At 36.1% G+C, this 21,785-nt stretch overlaps 1 protein-coding gene across 1 annotated transcript in view; it reads right to left on the bottom strand.

The window, feature by feature from the left end:
* Positions 1 to 21,785, bottom strand: part of LOC136031710 (double-strand-break repair protein rad21 homolog) — a 69,019-nt gene that overhangs the window by 1,027 nt on the left and 46,207 nt on the right. Inside the window, exons 9-13 of the mRNA XM_065711411.1 lie at positions 19,450 to 19,830; positions 15,520 to 15,588; positions 9,630 to 9,821; positions 4,359 to 4,496; positions 2,167 to 2,325 (exon numbers count right to left, since the gene is read on the bottom strand). Of these exons, the coding sequence (XP_065567483.1) occupies positions 2,167 to 2,325; positions 4,359 to 4,496; positions 9,630 to 9,821; positions 15,520 to 15,588; positions 19,450 to 19,830 (939 nt within the window). The remainder of the gene's footprint in view (positions 1 to 2,166; positions 2,326 to 4,358; positions 4,497 to 9,629; positions 9,822 to 15,519; positions 15,589 to 19,449; positions 19,831 to 21,785) is intronic.

A 21,785-nucleotide genomic window follows, 5' to 3' on the forward strand; every position in this document is an offset into this window, starting at 1 on the left:
GAATTTGATATAAAAGTCAGAGATAGGTCAGAGAGATTAGTCAGAAGATAGATATAAAAAGCGAAAAAAGAGCACTTACTCTTAGCCAGGACAAGAGAAGGTATTTTAACCCCTTACCTCCTATAAACAATTCAAAGCCCCCTTACATCACAAAAAAACATGACCTGTAAGTTTCATCTCGATCCGCCAGTTCTGAGACATAACAGGGTAGATTGGGTAGACCTAAACAAACGAGGTACACCAAATAATAAAACTTGTCACCTTTTAATGAAACCTGGCTCTATGCAAGTTCATTAATAAAATAAAATATCTTGATTTCCCTTAATGGATAAAATTAAATAAAAAAACAAGTTTTTTCAAGTGAAAGTAAGGAGCGACGTTAAAACTTAAAACGAACATAAATTATCCTGTATATCTAAGGGGCTGTCCCCTCCTCGACGCCTCGCTCTTTACGCTAAAGTTTGACTTTCTCACAACTCAAATTTTTAAAACAATAAAAGACTTTAGCGTAAAGAGCGAGGCGTCGAGGAGGGGACAACCCCTTTCATATACGTAATAATTTATGTTCGTTTTAGTTTTAATGCTACTCCATACTTCCAGTTGAAGAAACTTTTTTTATTTATTTTCTCTTTTTTTTGTTTAAATAATGCTAGAAAATCCTGTGTCCCCTTCATGGAAATTCTCTTCCCTCGCGATAAATTCCTCCATGGAAGATCCTCCCATGCAACCCCCTTCCCCGACCCCCCACCACGAAAAAATCCTCCTGAAGACGTCTGTACATTTCCCAATAACCATTAATATATGTAAACAATGGTCCAGTTTGTAACTTGCCTCCCTTCCCTGAGGACTGTGGGGGATTAAGTCGTCCCAAAAGACAAAGTTATTAGGTTTTTTGACTATGCTGAACGAAATGGCTATATCAAAACTTTGATCCGATGACTGGGAAAAATGAGCGAGGGAGAGAGCCTAGGTGCCCTCCAATTTCCTTGGTCACTTAAAAAGGGCACTAGAACTTTTAATTTCCGTTAGAATGAGCCTTCTCGCGACATTCTAGGACAACTGGGTCGATATGATCACCCCTGAAAAAAAAACGCATCCGTGACCTGTCTTCTGGCAAAACATACAAAATTCCACGTTTTTGTAGATAGGAGCTTGAAACTTCTACAATAGGGTTCTCTCATACACTGAATTTGACGGTGTGATTTTAGTTACTATTCTACAATTGCTAAGGGGTGTTTCTCCCTATTTTAAAAAAAGGAAATTTTTTCAGGCTCGTAACTTTTGACGGGTAAAACTAAACTTGATGAAGCTTATTTATTTAAAACCAGTATTAAAATGCTATTCTTTTGATGTGACTTTTAGTATTAAAATTCTGCTTTTTTAGATTTTTGGTTACTATTGAGCCGGGTCGCTCCTTACATCAGTTCGTTACCACGAACTGTTTGAAAAAGGTATACACTCTGGAAATTATCCATAACTTCAAAACGCCATATCATCACAGAAACATCAAACACCTGCATGACATCACGGCATCCAGCCGGACCTTAAAAACATTACCAATCATACGAAAGAGCCAAATATATTATTTAAAAGTTTCTTCACCTGTCAGAAAAATTACCCTTTATTTGCATATTAACATATGCCGATAATTCCAATTCCTATCAGTGAAAACCTTCCCAGAAATTCAAAATACATGCATAGGATGGGAATTCCCTAATTTACTGGTTTGTGCAAACACACATAATCAAAAAGAGTTATATTATATATATACCGGGAGCCCGACGGCTCCCGGTCTCGGTACGCGGCAAGCTTCTATATACGGATTTTCATTGTCGCTTGTCTTCTAACCGCTAACCGCTTTTACTATTGAGCCGCACCGCTCCTTTAAATTTTATTCCTATGTTTAAGGGGTCACTCCAAGCAAGCGAGAGTTCAAGGAGGGTGTTTTGTTATATCATTTTTTTCGTTTTCTTTTTTTTATTACCTTTTTTTAATAGCTTCAATATATAAGTAAAAAAAATAGGTAAGTAAGTAATCTAAATCGTCGTCTATATATATATATATATATATATATATATATATATATATATATATATATATATATATATATATATATATTTATATATATAACATGTATAAGCACTAATCAAGGTCAGCTATGGTTACCTGTTTCTTTGTATTTCGACGGACGAGTTCATTAAATCCGACCGACTCTTTCGTCTCTAATTTCGACTGAATGACATTATACATCATTGCTGCTCTCTTGTTAACCACTCGCTCCTCATACTGCTCATATGTCTCGTCTTCTTGTTGTTCCTCATCAGGCTGATAAAAAAAACGTAGATAAAAAAAAAACGTAGATAAAAAAAAACCAAAGAATATAAAGGTCAAGGAAATAGGGCTCAATTTTTGCTTTGTTTCATATTTAATGTACATTAAGCTGTTAATAGAAAAAGTATTTAATGGCTAGTCCAATTAGCATTAATAAAACCAATGTAAGGGACAATAGGTAGATAAATGAAACAGATAACAATAAAAACGTATGTAAGCCAAAGTATATAAAAAACTCAGAAATAATAAAACAAAACCAATCAAAGATAAGGCTTAAAAAAACATCAGGCTCACTAGGCTAAATGAAATGTATGCAAAGCAAAGTATACACAGAACTAAGAAAAAAATAAAGGGTATAGGCTTAAAAGAAAAATAAATATTTTAATATGTAAAAAAAAACATCAGGCTCACTAGGCTAAATGAAATGTATGCAAAGCAAAGTATACACAGAACTAAGAAAAAAATAAAGGGTATAGGCTTAAAAGAAAAATAAATATTTTAATATGTATTGAGCTGTTAATAGAAAAAGTATTGTATAGTACTTACTTTAAAAAAAAACTATAAAGAAAACACTTACTATAAAGAAAACCAGTGTAAAAAATAATAAAACAAAAGGTAGATAGTTAATCAGTGACTGAAGACCTAGTATTTCCCGCTACTAAATAAGAACACAGACAAAACAAAAAAGAAAATTAACACAGCAAAACAAATGTGAAATGCGCTGTTAAATTTCACTGATATTCCCTATCTCCATACGTTAAATTGCCAAAATCAAAATTTTATGCGCTTCCCGTTCTCTTTAGTTTGATTCAAAGTTAGATTCCACAGTTCTTCTGTTCCGTTTCTGTTCTGCCATTTCATGCAGAAAAGCACTGTAGCACCCTATGTGTGCCATATTTGACCTGACTTATCCCTCTTGCTCAGCAGGGTAGCCACCGTAGAGGGAACTGGTTGATAACGCCGACTGTCTTCTCCCTGCCATATTCCTGCTAAGTTTTTTCTTCCTATACCACAAAAAAGGGACAATTCATTGCTACCAGCGCGAAAAAGTAATTTTTCTTGCTGTTCAACTGGGACTGTGGAACTGAAATTTCCAATGTGGGGTTTTCGGTCTTGGCAATTCCAATGTTATTTTTGTTTCATTGTCACCTTGAAAATACGCAACCAAACCTGATAGTTAAATTAGACCGTGCTTTCCGTTCGCGAAAATTCAAACGCTAACAATATGTTGATTCCTAGAGATAACTACACCTTCAGATGTAAGCTCCATTTCCTTATACTGTTTCGGGTCACATATTTTTAGCCGATTTCTTTAAATTAGGCGTCTGCTACTACCAGAAACTGCCTAACTGCATATGAGCTCTTTTCACTAAAAACTGAATTTCCAACTTTTTCTTTTTCTTAAAACATATGCATATTTGTATAAGTCTCTTCTTAAATACTTCAAATATTCAGATTCGATTCCACTGTCCTTGGCTACGGCTGTAAAATTACCATAAAATAAAATCCGGTCAGTAAAATTGGCAAAATAAGGTCCCTAAGAGATATAAGATAAAATTGCTGTTTGGGAGTTGCCTTGCAGCTAGAAGACAAGTTGAGCAATTGAAAAAAGGTGTGGTTTAAAAACTTTTCATTCTTCTACTAGCTTAAAATTTCCCTCAGAAGAACCAATCAGGTGCAATTTAGCTTTTCGTTATTTACCAGACTTGAACCCCACCCCCATCCGAAGTTTCCGTCCAACTCGTAAAAATGTAACAAAAATGCATATAAACAATTTTTTTTTCACAGCAACTTTTTTTTTGTCATTCGTTTTTCCAGCTTTTAACGAAAATTTTCGAAGATTTTGACTTTCCTAGACTTAAACAGGTAATACCCTCTATATTGAAAACAAAATTCCACTATCACTGGATGATTCGAATCCATTGTCTTGGCACTTCAAAATACAATCCTAATCTCAGATGACTTATCAATTCGTAGGGGGATTTAAAAATCACCAAACACTGAAAGGAATCTTTCAAAAAACTTACAGGACCAACAGAAGGAGGACCGACAGAGGGTGGGCCAACTGAGGGAGGACCAAATTCTGTTTCATGCCAAGGTGTTCCTGGTGTCATAGGCGTCCGAGGTGGGGCACTAGGCGGTCTCACTTCTGGAGCTACCAATGTCTAAAAAGATTTAAATATTAACTTAGTGAAAAATTGACTAATTTAATACAATAAGTCAGATACCTTATTCCAAATCTTTCTAATAATTGCAATGTGTCTTTCAAAACCTTAAAAGAGTTAAGCTCCTTTTTCAATATTAGATGGTGCCCCGGCTGATAGGGTATGCTTATCCACAGACCAGAATGGATGACGATAATCTTGGCGTCATAGCAGTCTTTTCATTCTCAAATAAACTTTGGAACTTGTATTTGCTCCCTTATTGCTAGGGGTTTCAACTTATGAAAATGGAGGGGGGGGGGGAATGTGTCATCCCAAGTCTGGAGGAGGGCAATTTTGTTGTTTTTTATATTTTTAAAACGGATATACAAAGAAAACAATTCAAATGAAAAAACAAAACAAAAGGCATTTCTTAAAATCTAGGTGGAGGAGGGAGGGGACGAAAATCAAAGGGGGAAAATCTACCCAATCGATGCATCACGCCGTAAGATTGATGTGATGTGCAGCGATCTTAGAAACTTATTTTGTCTTTTTTCAACACCAACTCGTACCAACTTTTACTCCATCCACCACTTTCTAAAATTAAACTTGCTATCATTTTTAGCACATTTACAAAAATAAAACACAACTTAAGCATGGATACGGATCTTAAGCACAAAATTAGTTGGTGAAATAATGGTAACACAGATTTTAAACCTTAGGAAGCTTATACACCCTTTGCAGAGGACAGATTTCGCCTTATCCTTATTAATGTATAGGACTATATGTTGAGAAATATTTCGTTGAGAAAATACCACACCTTTCCCTCCTTCCAAACTAATAACCACTTTGAAACTGTAACCGGGAATTGCTTCAATGCCAAGATGAAGGAAAAAAAATAAATAGAAAGGAGTCCTACTTTCAAGCTATTACCCAAAAATTAAGGATTCTTAATACCATTATTTGCCAAATTAAGACACACGACTATACCCATCAAGACGAGACTTTAGTTGGTGGACAAAATAGCTTCGAAAAAAAAAAAAACATCTTTCAAAGGTTAGAGAAAACTATCTGGGCAGTAAAGTACTTCCAGATACTTCAAATGTGTTTGAAAACACCAAATTCAGTTCAGCTTTCAGTTTTGTGAGCGCTACCCAGTTTAGTGAGCACTACTCAGTTTAGTTAGTGCTACTCAGTTTGGTGGGTGCTACTCAGTTTGGTGGGTGCTACTCAGTTTAGTGAGCGCTACTCAGTGCAATGAGTGCTACTTAGTGAGTACTTCTTTCGGTTTCTTTATCAGACATTTGTGTTGAGTTACAGTTTTTGATCTATTCGGTATTTAAGGTAGTTTTGTGTAAATTGCCGCATTTCGGCTTTAAATACACGCCATTTTATTATAACCTAAGTTGAATATGGATATGCGACGGTTTAAACTTGTACAGTAATGGCAAGGGATGATTGCACAAAATCTTTGAGAGGAGAAAGGACTAGGAGTGGGAGGAACAGTGAGAAGGAGAGAGAGAGAATAGGAGGGAGAGAGGGGGGAATCAGAGGGGAAAGCGAAAGAGAGAGAGAGAGAGAGTGAAAGGTTTATTTAGACAACAATCGCAACTCAAATGGCTAATTTGATGTTAAAATATAAAACATGTTATTATGCACTATTATATATTGACGTAAAAAAAGGGACAAAGGAGTTCTGGTAGCGGTTTGTCCGAGCACGCTCAGGATAAAGTTTAAACTGTAAACTGTTAAAGACTGTCAAGGCTTCTGGTGGTATAATATCACGGTGAGTAGGGTTAGACAGCAGCATTTTGCCAAACCTCATTATAAGCTCACCCAAACAGAGTTCCAAACCTTGGAGTTCAAGGGTTGCTAGGGCATCGTGGTAGGAAATGTCTCGTTACTCAGGATGATCCTGGTTGCCCGTTTTTGGACTGACTCCAGTTCCTGCATTAGATAGGTGGTTCTCAATACTGACGGTCCCCAGACGGGACAGGTGTATTCAAGTATGGGGCGTACGTAGCACAGATATGCCCGAAGAAGATTGTGGGCGTTGCACCCGAAGCGACGCATTTTTGAAAGGGTTTGCAGAAATGCGTTTGCTTTACGGGTCACACTATTAATATGGGTAGTAAAGGTGCAATCATGTGAGAAAATAACACCTAGTATTTTCACCTCACTCACAACAGGGAAAGGAACTTCAGGGGGAAGAAGTCTCTCTTTAGCGGGTTCAGTCGCAGTATTTTCTGACTTAAGTATTTTCTGACTTAACAGAGTTAATAGTCATTTTCATATCAGAGCACTGTGAACTTAGTAGATCGAAAGTGGTTTCGGGGAATTGTTTGGTGGGGACATTGTCATGAAGAAGATAGGGGAGTAAGAGCGACAAATCGTCGACGAATTTGTATTTGTCGATATGTTCTACCAGCAAGTAGTTGTTGATGGCAAGAAATGTTATTCCTGCCAGTTTCGTCCCTTGCGGGGCACCACAGGTTATTTTACTCAATTCTGAGTTCGAGTCCTCTTCGTGTAGAGCAAATACTTTTTGCTGCCTTTCAGACAGAACATCGAGTACAATGGCTAGCGTTTGGCATTTAGCACCCATTCGTTTTAGGTTTTGGCAGACCACTAGGTGTGATAGGAGATCAAAAGCTTTGCCAAAGTCGATGGCTGCTAGGTCAAAAAAACAGCCTTGCTTTTCAAGCCATTTCAGGATTTGATCGTACATTCTGACTATGTAGATAGACGTCCAACATTTTGGGAGTCCACCATATTGGTATTTGTCGATAGTCTGTCTTACTTGCTCTAGTAGTCGCCGCAAGATGAACGATTCCGTCACTTTTGCTAGGCATGGCGTTAGGGAGATTGGTCTTAAATCATCACACGACTTGGGTGGATTCACTTTGGGAATTGCACGGATGTGGGCCTTTTTCCACGATCTAGGGAAGGTCCTAGATGCAAAGCACTGGTTTATAAGAACCAAGAGTGGTAGGGCTAGGAACAAAGCAAATTCACGTATAAACTTTGCAGGGATTTCGCCTGGGAAAGGAAATACGTTTGTGTTTACTTTCCTGATTTCACTATACACGTCAAACTCACTGAGCGCTATTGTGCCTTCGTTGGGCCAATCATCAAGAAGCGAGGCTTTCTCCTGGGGGGTAACGGCTGAAAAAGTGGTACAAATGGAAGTGAGATGCATCAACATCACTAGGCCCCAGTATTCGCCCATTATCGTCAGATATTTTGACACTGGTTTTCGAAACATTAACACTCATCGCTTTGACCGAGCAACGCCACTTTGCAGGCTCAATGTTGAGCAGGGGGTCAACTTTTTCACGACCATACTTGCGTTTTGCATTTCTGATCATATTAACTATTAGGTTTCTTTTGGTCGCTCCTTCATTTCCCTTGCCACTCGAGTAAAGGCGGCTGCGTTCACGAATCAGGGTCTTAAGAGTGGGCGTAATCCATGGCTTGTCGTATTCACTTTTAAACATTTTCTTAGTTGGAAATATCTCGAGGTACTTGGAGTACCGTTAAAACTTCTGGGAAGTCATATTCGCTATCCAGCGGCCATATTCACAAATTGCAGAGTCAGTTATTGGTCTAGTAGTGATCCGTGAGAGCTTGGGTTTTCTCACAGAACTTTTGGCTTTGAGAAATAGGGCGTAGTGATCAGACAAGCCAACTGGTCCAAGCGATGTCGGGGGGTGGTATAGGTCCTCAATATTTGTAAGAATCAGATCGAGGGTACTGCCAGACGAGTGAGTGGAAAAGTTCACAATCTGATTACGAGAAAGACTGGAGGCTAGCCAAGCTTTCTTTGTCTGGTTAAAATCACCAGCAATTATAAAAGCAGCACTGCTATATCGGCTTCTAAGTGTATCAATCGTTGTTTGGAGGTAGAAAACTAGGTCACGCCTGTTTTGTGCGCTTTCAGGGTAATATACAGATGCCGCTATCACGCATAAACTCATGATCTGGATTTGTGAGTTCAGATAGGAGTTTACACGAAATGTCTTTCCTCACGTAGATTCCCACATCACCACCGAGCCTGTTGTCACCTCAACTATTTCGAGTACTTAGAAATGAGTTGTATTCAGCAATCCGTCCTGCAGTCTTATCGAGGTTCCAAATTTCCGTCACAGTAGCAACAGCTATGTTGCTGCTACGGAGCTGGACTTCGAAGTCTTCCATCTTTTTAAAAAGGGATCGACAGTTAGCCAAGAGGAAATTAGGCATGGTGGGCCTATGGGACACTATCGGCTGAAGAACAGGCGGGCTGTCCTGGATGAGGCACAGGGGGGTTTGGTCAAATCTCTTCAGACTGGGTATTTTAGATGTTCTGGATATCTTGATTTTCACCAGGTTTCGCTCAAACGCTTGTTTTGAGGAATCACAATTCTCACGGTTTGTCATTAGTACGGAAATAGCACACCATGTACGCCTTCTCCTTTCATTTTTCCCTGCCCGGCATCCACATTTCCTTCGTGTCGGTTTGTTTCCATTGGTGGACGAAGCACCATCTGTGACTTCTCCCAGTGAGTGAAATGCACTTAACGTAGTCAAGATAGATAGCGCCAAAACAGTGGAAAGGAAACGCAACTTTATTAGGTCAGTTTTTGGTACAGCGACGGCTTCAGCAGGAGTGATTCTAGTACTCAAAAATAGAGCGGAAAAAGCTGCATAAGTCAATATCATTTTCACCATGAATAAACAAATTTCGCCCACAAATATAAAGCTAAACTGTGGTAAGATGTTTTGCTAGCCGGACGGCGCAAGTGACTACTACCAATGATCACAGAAAGAAATGATGGAAAGGGAAGAGATAGAGGATACTTCCATCAACAAAATTGTTAAAATAGAATTGATTACAGTTACATTTCTGTTATTTCTAGACAAGACTGTATTTCAATTCAGATGGCGCCTATTTGAGGTGACTGTTAAATAAACATGACTGAAAGGTAAAAAAAAAAAGCTTTTTAGAGGGCAGTATAAGCAATAAAAAAAAAAAAAAAAAAAAAAAAAAATCGACCTTTGATCATGCAAGTCCCGAGCTTGACAGCTCAGTCAAGTGATCATCCAGGCCCCTGTCCATCACCAAAAGCGATTCCAGCCCACCATTTAAATTCTGAATAAGAAAATTTTCTAGCTCACCTGGTCATATCCCATATTTTCCATTCCTTCCACGTAAGGAGGCTCCAGCTCTGGTCCTGGTACTGAAGGTGGTGGCGCCACTTCTGGTATCGGAGGTGGTTCTAGTAAACTTGGTAATTCTTCTTGAGGCACAGGTGAGGCCCGAAAAGGGGTAGGAACACCAGCAGAGGTGGCATAAGTAGTTTCTAGGGCCTGTATTTAGATCAAAAAATTTCATTGATATGGAAAAAATTAAACTTTAATTTGGTACAGTATATCATAAATTCAACAAAGAAGGTACGATATAGAATATATATATATATATATATATATATATATATATATATATATATATATATATATATATATATATATATAAAGAGTATACATAAAACAGAGCACCAAAGGCGCAATTATTGAGAAGGGGAGAAGAGAATGTTATCTCACCCCCTGAGAGATACAAAGTCGTGTCTGCTTCTTTTTAGTTATATTTAAGCATTTCCAAGTTTTGAAAAGAATCTGGATGCCTATTTAAACCAGAGTTTACTTTTATCGTAGGGGGGGAGGGGGGGCTCCATAGAAAGTACTTCACGTCTTGCACGTAAAAGTTCAAAGAATATCAACATTTATTTTATGTTTCACTATTAAAATAAATACTCGTTTTACATTATTTCAGTATTTTGTCAAAGTAGCATTATTGAAATAAAATAGTTGTTTGGTAGCAAAAAACACTACAACCCTCCTAAAAAAAAATCTTGCTAAATTGTTAACTATATAGTCGTAAAAGTTTATAAATAAGACAATATAAATAAAACTATTTAGTGGAAATAATTTTTTTTATTTGAAAAATGGGTAACGTACTTATAATATACTTCTTCAGAAAATGGAAGCTGGAGCAACACAATGACTGGAATAAAACGGAAAATATAGCAATTCAAATCATTCATAGCCTGTCAAAATACTTGTCAAATGAAGGAGTACAACATAAGAAAACAAGAGCCAAGAGCTCATATGGCACTTGTGACGAGGTCGGAACCTACAATTAAACTCGGTACTAGTTATCGACTTTGCTGTTCGTCTAGAAGCACTGAACTCACCAAAGCACTGGAAATCCCCCCCAACTCCCCCGAAGAGATCGGATCCGCTCCGGTTATGTCAATCATGTATCTAGAACTTGTGCTTATTCTTACCATCAAGTTTTATCCCGACCTCCCACTCTAAGCGTTTTCCAAGATTTCAGCTTCCCCCTCAACCCGCCCCCCCCCCCCCAATGTCCCCGGAACCGATCCAAATTGAAAATGAAGCATCTGAAACAAAGATGTTTCTATATATCGAGTTTCATGAAGATCCGATCACCAATTCGTCAGATAAACATACATCAATTTTCACGATTTACCTTCCTCCAGCCCTCCCCAACAGATAGTCAAATAGGGGAAACGACTATTATCAAGTCAATTTATGCAGGTCCCTGAAACGCCTACCAATTTTCAGCGTCCTAGCACGTCCAGAAGCACCAAACTCGCCAAAGCACTGGACCCCCTCAACTCCCCCAAAGAGAGCGGAAACGGACCGGTTATTTCAATCACATATCTAGGACTCGTGCTTATTCTTCCCACCAAGTTTCATCTCAATCTCTCCACTCTAAGTGTTTTCCAAGATTTCCGGTTTCCCCCTCCAATTCCCCAATGTCACCGTATCCGGTCGGGATTTAAATAAGAGCTCTGATACACGAGGTCCTTCCAAATATCAAATTTCATTAAGATCCGATCACCCGTTCGAAAGGTAAAATACCTCATTTTTTCTAATTTTTCCGAATTAATCGTCCCTCCACTACGCTCGCTCGCTCCCCCTCCAGATGGTCGAATCGGGGAAGCGACTATTTCTAATTTAACCTGGTCCCTGATACGTCTGTCAACTTTCATAGTCCTAGCTTATCTGGAAGTGCCCGAACTAGCGAAACCAGGACCGACGGACAGACCGACCGACGGACCGAACGACAGACAGACCGACGGACAGAAATTGCGGTCGCTATATGTCACTTGGTAAATACCAAGTGCCATAAAAACGAAAAAGAAATAAACGAAAAGTTATATACTGAAAACAAAACAAGCAATCTTTACACTCACAGGAACAGAGAAGACCACTCATGTACTAGCAAAAATTTGAAAATTTCCACTCTTTTATCAAAAACTGTAGCTAGAAAATTGAGTCCGAATTTTTGGAAAAAAAGGAACCGATCCAAGGGGATATATACATAAGGTATCTATCAAACCTAAAATAAATCCAATGAACAAGTTGTTTTTTTTTTGTTTTTGAGGCAATAAGATTCTGGCAGAAGCTCTAAAGAAAGGGGTTGACTCCTCAGTTAGTGCCAAACCCTTGCGACATGGGATAGAAAGAGGTGACGAAACATCATTAAAAATTAGAAAAAAAAGTTTAAAAAAATGACAAGCCGTAGCTAAAGATTGATTCCCAGCTAAGAAAAGATTGAGGCAAAAAGATTCTGGCAGAAGCTCTAAAGAAAGGGGTTGACTCCTCAGTTAGTGGTCGGATAACAAGGGAAGTGATCTAACTATGGGCAGTTAAAATAGCACTTTCTCTTCTCTTTTTATTGACAGCGTTACTAGCTTCTGAAAAGCACTCTTCATTTATTTAAGCTGACTTGATTGAACTATACTCAAAACCCCTCAGACTGGAGATAATAATAAAAATAATAGTAATAATATATAATAATAAAATAATCAAAAAGTCTACAAATAATGATTTACCTCAATTGGCTCATTGTGTTGCCTTGATAAATAAATTGAAATCTATCTTTACTTGGATTTACCATTAGCCAAGAGCGTATCCAGGATTTTTGTTCGAGGAAGGGAGGGGGGCTTTATCATAAAATTAAAAAAAAAAACAAGTTTTTTTTAACTGCAAGTAAGGAGCGACATTAGAACTTAAAACGAACAGAAATTGTTCCGTATATGAAAGGGGTTGTCCCCTCCTCAACGCCCCGCTCTCTACGCTGAAGTTTGACTCTTTGTCACAACTCTACTTTTTAAAACAACAAAGAACTTTAGCGTAAAGAGCGAGGCGTTGAGGAAGGGACAACCCCTTTCATATTGACTTGAAATGAAAATTGACTTGAAATGCACCAGTGTCCAAATCTGGCTTCTACAGAAACCGAAGAAATTTCATCAAGAGATTTTTCTGACAATTTGACAAAAAATGAAAAAACAAATATGAAATCAATGGACTGTGCTGATAAGATAACACTTCCCCTCAGTTAGTTCAAAGACCTCAAAGTTAGAAGACCTCAAGTTAGGTGAAGATTAAGATTTACATTTGAAAGAAAAACCATACTATTGTGCTATAAGCTTTATAAAATTTACTTCGGAGACTGCAACGGCTAAACATACAAAAAGTCACAATGACGAGAATCCTTGTCAACACAAATTATGTAAGACTTCAAAGACTGCAACGGCTAAACGTAAAAAGTCACAATGACGAGAATTCTTGTCAACACAAAATATGTAAGAATTCGGAGACTGCAATGGCTAAACATACAAAAAGTCACAATGACAAGAATCCTTGTCAATACAAAATATGTAAGACTTCGGAGACTGCAATGGCTAAACATACAAAAAGTCACAATGACGAGAATCCTTGTCAATGCAAAATATGTAAGACGATTTTTACTCAAAAGTCAAAACTCATTGACGATGCACCTGAAGATACATACTGGTGAAAAACCATTCAATATCATGAGAAGAATCTTCGAGGAAGATTTCCTTATCCTTTTACTTCCCAATAATTTACTTCGGTAATTCTATTGCACGTAAATACATAGATAACATATTAAATCGTCAACATAGCAATAGTAGACTTTAACGAGCCGCCCACACGATTAACGCAGCCATAGTAGACTTTAACGAACCACCCATACGTTTAACGTAGCCACAGTAGACTTTAACGAGCCGCTCATACGTTTAACGTAGCCACAGTAGGCTTTAACGAACCGCCCTATAACTCACAGAAAACCGTCGACTGGGAATTTATTACGAAGCATTGACCAAAAACCTCGAATATGATTACCAGTCACAAAGTTGTATTAATATCATAGGTTATATATTCAATATTATGAGATGCTTCAGAAAAACGGTAGTCTTTTTTTCTTTCTTGAAGCAACTGTTGTAACATCATAAATTAGGTCCTGCCCATTGCTAAATTATGTGAATTTGAATATTTATTTCAATAATTTTATCCAAATGTTATGAACTCAAAAGTAGTTTATGCACCTATTTAGTATTTAATACACTGAGAATGAGTTAATTTTATTTTTATATGATTATATATTATTATTGATTATACATTATACTAGCTGTTGGGGTGGCGCCTTGCGCCACCCCAACATCTAGTTGGTGGGGGCGCTTCGCGCCCCCAAGCCCCCCCCCCCCCGCGCGGGTAAGTCGTTATGCGCCATTGTAGTTGTGTCCCTGTGTCCCACCTGTAAATACAGATAGATATATATATGTTTTTAACTACGTAAAACTTGCGAATATACAACATTCTTCGATGTCCCATTGTCTGTGGATATAAAAAGATTGTCAGGTTTACCGACTCTTGAACATGCAACATGAAATTGTCCATGGGAAAAACAATCCGTATTCAGATCTATACCCCATTATTCTAATGAATGCCCTTTAGCTTTGTTGATGGTGATTGCTAATCGAACATTCTCTGTGTCCCCGTCGTCATTTATATATCCCCCTGTGCCCCCGGCATCCCTGTTGTATTTGTTGTGTCCCTGTGTCCCGGTCGTCATTTATATTCCCTGTGTCCCGGTCGTCATTTGTGTCCTGGTGTCCCGGTCTGTAATTAAAGCCAAGGTTCGAATCTGGAACCTCTCGGACCTAGAACCTGGAACATAACGCTTTACCAACTCAGCTACTTCGGCTTGAATACATTCGTTTTTGAATTGGTATATGATGAAATAATTCAGACGTCATATGCGGACAGACAGACAGACAGACACACAAACAAACAACTTATTTATTTATATATATATATATATATATATATATATATATATATATATATATATATATATATATATATATATATATATATATATATATATATATATATATATATATATATATATATAGGAATACAGAATCCTCAAACAGAATAAGAAGGGAATTTTTGGACTGGTCAGTTGGAAATTCCAAGAATAAAAAGCAGTAGTCCTTTTGGGATCTTCTTGTTAATGGAGCATTTCTAAAATTGTTATGAATCAGCAGCTTGATTACTCCGACAATTTCTGTCAAAAAAATAAAAAAAATAAAAAAATAAGCTTTTGATAAATTTCCTTTTTTAATACAAATTAACTATATTGTCAAACTATTTTTCCGATAATAAAATTAGTTTCAGCATTGAAACATAAATTTCCCCAAATTCATTTACAACAAGCCCATAGCAACAATATCAAATTACGATATATTTCTTTTACAGTCTCCTATTTAGTTAAATTTGCTTATAAGTGTTTACCCTCTAAAATAGATTTTTTCACTTGAAAGCAAAATCAGGGCCGAGGGAAACGAAACCTTAGCCAAACAACTCAAGATAATTCTCTCTAACTTAAACTCCAAACTTCGCTTCAGCTCAAAGTATAGGTTCTGGCTTAAGAACAAGCATACCATCCTTTTAGTCCAAGACAAAAAATTATAAGCTGCTCTTTTTCGTTGCTTCTTTTTGTCATACACATTAATATTGGCCGGGGGTCTACACTCTCCGTAAAAACCGCAGAGGTTAGGCACCCACAACATTCTTGCAATAAACTTAAAAATGTAGCTAAAGAGAAAAAACGAGGTAACTAGTGTGTTGCTCCCGCAACACCATCAAATAAAAGCAATTGACTTACGTGTCCATTCATAAGTGGTGGAGGTATAGCCGAAGGGGGCCTTACAACAGGACCTTCATCACGCAGCGTCTGAAAAATGAAATTAAGTTATGACCTATTCTATTGTTAACAGTGGGACATTTTTCACGATATTCATGCAAAGACTTCTGGATAGTCAGAAACGTCACATGCAAAGAAAAAAAAGACCAACTGAAAGAGGTAATGAATAATTTTTTGCATTTTCTTGATTTTGCAAGAAAACCAATTGCTAAAATTCGGGATCAAAAGAAATACAACTATCCATATTCAGGTCAGCAGCAAAAAATAACATATATACATATAAAAAAAGGTAAAGGATACGGCATTAGACTTTAAAGTCCCTACCAGTGGTGCTGATCTCCGTTTCTTGGCCCTTCAGCCAGGAAGTGCAATGGGGGGTTGGGGCTCAGCCATCCTGTGCTTTCGTACACCCTTCCTGTTTACCTTCCCCAGATTTCTCCAGGTACCCATTTAGAGCTGGGTCGACTCTGGCTAAGCTTACAGAGTCACGCCACTGACCCCCGCCCTCAACTGACGAATTGGGTACACTGGGATTCGAACCGAACCCGCTTCCTCTCAGACAAGGGATCCCGAATCCAGCGCACCAATCCACTAGGCCAGGACGGAAATATATATGTATATATATATATATATATATATATATATATATATATATATATATATAATATATACATATATATATATATATATATATATATATATATATATATATATATATATATATATATATGTATATATATATATATATATATGTATATATATATATATATATATATATATATATATATATATATATATATATATATATATATATATATATATATATATATATATATATATATATATATAAATATATATATGTATATATATATATATATATATATATATATATATATATATATAATATATATATATATATAATATATATATATATATATATATATATATATATATATATATATATATATATATATATATATATATATATATACATATATATATATAAATATATATTATATATATATATATATATATATATATATATATATATATATATATATATATATATATATATATATATATATAAATATATATATATATATATACATATATATATATATATATATATATATATATATATATATATATATATATATATATATATATATATATATATATATATATATATATATATATATATATATATATATATATATATATATATATATATATATATATATATATATATATATATATATATATATATATATATATATATATATATATATATATACTAGCTGTTGGGGCGGGGCTTCGCGCCACCCCAACACCTAGTTGGTGGGGGCGCTTCGCATCCCCCCAAGCCCCCCCGCGCGCGTAAGTCGTTACGCGCCATATTAGTTACGCGCCATTGTAGTTGTGTCCGTGAATATATATATATATATATATATATATATATATATATATATATATATATATATATATATATATATATATATATATATATATATATATATATATATATACATATATATATATATATATATATACATATAACTACGTAAAACATGCAAATATACAACATTCTTTGCTGTCCCATTGTCTGTCCACATAAATAGATTGTCAGGTTTACCAACTCTTGAACATGCAACATAATAATTGTCCATGGGAAAACAATCCGTATTCAGATCTATACCGCATTTTTCTAACGATTGCTCTTGAGCTTTGTTGATGGTGATTGCTAATCGAACATTCCCTGTGTCCCCGTCGTCATTTATATATCCCCCTGCGCCCCCGGCGTCCCCGTTGTAGTTGTGTCCCTGTGTCCTGGTCGTCATTTATATTCCCTGCGTCCCGGTTGTCATTTGTGTCCCGTTATCTCAGTCTGTAATCTCTCTTTGAGTGTCCCGGTCGTCATTTATATTCCCTCTGTCCCGGTCTGTAATTTCTCTTTGAGTGTCCCGGTCGTCATTTATATTCCCTGTGTCCGGTCGTCATTTGTGTCCCGGTGTTCCGGTCTGTAGTGTCATCTTATAATGACGTCATATACAAAGCCTTATATACTTATAATGACGTCAAATGCAAACCCACAAACAAACAAACATGCATATATACAACTTATTTTTATATATATAGATACAGTTTCTTCTTTAGTTTTTTTTTCTTTTTTAGTTTTTTCTTTTTTTTAGTTTCTTTTTTTTATTGATTTGTTTTCTTACATTTGTCAATGTTCATTCTAACATTGACACTTGGAAAAATCTTTACGTGCCAAGCATGCTAAAGCTCCAACAATTTATATTAAACCTCAAAATTTGGGGTATCTGTTTTAAGGTTTTCGAATTACTTTAATCTATTGTCAAAATATATTGAAATATTTGTGCAATCCCCAGTTTTTTTTAGTTTTTTCTTTTTTTTTTTAGTTTTTTTTTCTTTTTAGTTTTTTATCTTTTTTATTTTCTTACGTTTTTTCTTTTTTTAATTTTTAATTTTTTTTTAGTCTTTCCTTTTTAGTTTTTTACCATTTTTCTTTTTTCGAATTACTTTAATCTCTTGTCAAAATATTTCGAAATATTTATGCAATTTCCAGTTTTTACATTCTAGTTTGTTTTCTTTTATATATATAGAAGATATAATCTGGCGTAACAGACAAAGTGTAACAGACAGACAACTTATTTTTATATATATAGATATATATATATATATATATATATATATATATATATATATATATATATATATATATATATATATATATATATATATATATATATATATATATATATATTTTATATATATTATTTTATTTTATATATAAAATAATATATATAAAATATATATATCTATATATATAAAAATAAGCTGTTTGTGTGTCTGTTGACTGACGTCATGTTTGTGTGTCGACTGATGTCATATTTGTCGACTGACGCCATTATAAGGATTGAGCTGTATGTCGTCAAGAAGTTGTTTGTCGACTGACGTCATGTTTGACGAAATTACAGACCGGGACACAAATGACGACCGGGACACTCAAAGAGAAATTACAGACTGGGACACAGGGACACAACTACAACGGGGACGCCGGGGATCCGATTACTACTTTATAAACCCCAAGCAGCAGACTAATAGCAATTCAAAATTAGAAAATAGCATACAAAACTTGCAGAGGAAGTAGAAATCATGAAAAAAAAAATTACAAAATAAATACGAAGAAAACGAAAAAGTTTGTAAAAAAAAGAAAGAAAAAAAAGCTTTGACTAAAAAAAAACTACCCTTTGATTTTCCTGTACCTATGGAAGCTGGTATGGGACAATCAAAGCTGACAAAGAAATTTTAACCACATTGTCAATATCACAGTTCTTCTGAATGTTCACTGTTAGAGTATATGCAAAAAAGCATATGTTAAAGCATGAAGTATGCAACAATTAAATACAAGTTAAAGTTACTCCTTACTTTTAGTTGAAAATCTTTTTTATTTATTTAATTACGTTTCATAAAACGGTATAAGAACAGGATACTTTGGCTAACGCAAAAAAAAAGTCAATATTTCAACGCTTTCTGTCTGGTGTTTCATGGACAGCAAAGCTTTTTAAAGAGACAAACATTTTTTCAAAGGTAGAGAAAAAAAAATCTGTAGAGTAAAGTGAAAGTACATGAAAATGAAACAAATTAAAACAATCACAAAAAAATACATAAAGCAATAGCCTAATTAAGAAAAACAAAATAGGAACTCCTAGCATTCAGCTCTGTCGAGCAATACAGAGTTCGACTGGCATTACTGGTTGGACGGGCATTAATATCGATATTTTAAACACAGTTATCAAAGACAGTAGTGCAAAGAGTAGATTTTTAGTAAATAATCTCTCAGTGACAATAAATAAGCCTATTACTCACTTGTGGAGTTGGAAGAGCTGTAGCCTCCAAATTTCCTTCAGTTTGATACACTGGTGTCGCTGGCGGCATCAATAGTGGTTGTTCTGGTGCCACATAGGCTGGAGTTGAAGAAACAAATGGAGGTACTTCAGACACATGCTGTGGGGTGAGAGGTGGTAAAACTGGCTGCGGAGTGGAAGGAGCTACCAAAGGAGGCTGTGGCGTCAATGGCGCTAGTGGTGGCACTGGTGTCACAGACGGAGGTATAGCTTGAGGCACAGGACTTGGGGCTGGTGGCACCTGTACAGCCTGAGGGCTTGGTGCAAGGAGTCGTTGATATTCTAATTCTCGCCTTGTGTTGAAATCCATTTCTTCCATCGCTTTTGCCTGAGCCTTAGCTTGCTAAACAAAAAGAAAACAAAAGTAGAAAATAGAATCTTCTGGTTCAAGCTTCTGGTTCATATATATATATATATATATATATATATATATATATATATATATATATATATATATATATATATATATATATATATATATATATATATATATATATATATATATATATTAAACAAAGTGATACTAAATTAAAAAAAAAGAATATAACATGAAAACAAGAGCTAACAGCTCATATGGCACTTGTGACGAGGCAAGAAGAGCTAAGAGCCAAGAGCTCATATGGTATGAGCTCTAACAAAATTCTTAGAACCAATAGATTGATTTAAAAGGAAAACCAGAGGCTTAATATCGGTCAGGATTTAAAATAAGAGCTCTGAGTCACGATGTCATTCTAAATATCAAAATTCATTAAGATCCGATCACCAACTCGTAAGTTATAAATACCTATTTTTTTCTAATTTTTCCTCTCCCTTTAGCCCCCCAGATGGTCGAATCTGGGAAAACGACTTTATCAAGTCAATTTGTGCAGCTCCCTGACACGCCTACCAATTTTCATCGTCCTAGCACGTCCAGAAGCAAACTCGCCAAATCACTGAACCCCTCCCTCAAACTCCCACAAAGAGAGCGAATCCAGTACGGTTACGTCAATCACGTATCAAGGACATTTGCTTATTCTATCCACCAAGCTTCATCCCGATTCCTCTACTCCAAGTGTTTCCCAAGATTTCCCCCTCCAACTCCCCCCAATGTCAAAAGCTCTGGTCGGGATTTGAAATAAGAGCTCTGAAACATGAATTCCTTCTAAATACCAAATTTCAAATTTCATCCGGTCACCTATTCGTAAAATAAAAATACCCGAATTTTCACGTTTTCCAAGAATTCCAGTTTCCCCGTCCAACTCCCCCCAATGTCACAGGATCTGGTCAGAATTTAAAATTAGAGCTTTAAAGCACAAGATCCTTCTAAATATCAAATTTCATTAAGATCTGGTCACCCTTTCGTAAGTTACAAATACCTCAATTTTCAAAATTACCCCCCCCCCCCAAATCCACCAAAGAGAGCAGATCTGGTCCGGTTATGTCAGTAACGTATCTTAGACAGGTTTTTATTCTTCCCATCCAGTTTCATCCTGATGTCTCCGCTTTAAGTATTTTCTAAGATTTCTGCCCCCCCCCATGACGCTGGATCCGGTTGAGATTTAAAATAAGAGATCTGAGTTACGAGATCCTTCTAGATATAAAGTTTCATGAAGATCCGATCACTCCTTCGTAAGTTAAAAATACGTCATTTTTTTCTAATTTTTAAGAATTAATAGATTCTTAGATCCCAATAGAGCGGATCCGTTCCAATTATGTAAATCACGTATCTAAGACTTCTGCTTATTTTTCCCACCAAGTTTCATCCCGATTCCTCCAATCTAAGCGTTTTCCATGATTTTAGGTTCCCCCACCCCAAACTCCCCCCAATGTCACCAGATCCGATCGGGATTTAAAATAAGAGCTTTGAGACACGATATTCTTCTAAATATCAAATTTCATTGAGATCCGATCACCCGTTCATAAGTTAAAAGTACCTCATTTTTTCTAATTTTTCAGAATTACCCCCCCCCCAAATACCCCAAAGAGAGCAGATCCGTTCCGGTTATGTCAATTATGTATCTAGGACTTGTGCTTATTTTTCCCACCAAGTTTCATCCCGATCCCTCCACTCTAAGTGTTTTCCGAGATTTCAGGTTTCCCCCTCCCAACTCTCCCCAATGTCACCAGATCCGGTCGGGACGTAAAATAAGAGCTCTGAGACACGATATCCTTCTAAATATCAAATTTCATTGAGATCCGATCACCCGTTCGTAAGTTAAAAATACCTCATTTTTTTCTAATTTTTCAGAATTAACCCCCTCCCCCCAACTACCCCAAAGAGAGCGGATCCGTTCCGGTTATGTCAATCATGTATCTAGG

This window comes from Artemia franciscana, chromosome 10, assembly GCF_032884065.1.
Source record: "Artemia franciscana chromosome 10, ASM3288406v1, whole genome shotgun sequence".
NCBI classification, from domain to species: Eukaryota; Metazoa; Arthropoda; class Branchiopoda; order Anostraca; family Artemiidae; genus Artemia; species Artemia franciscana.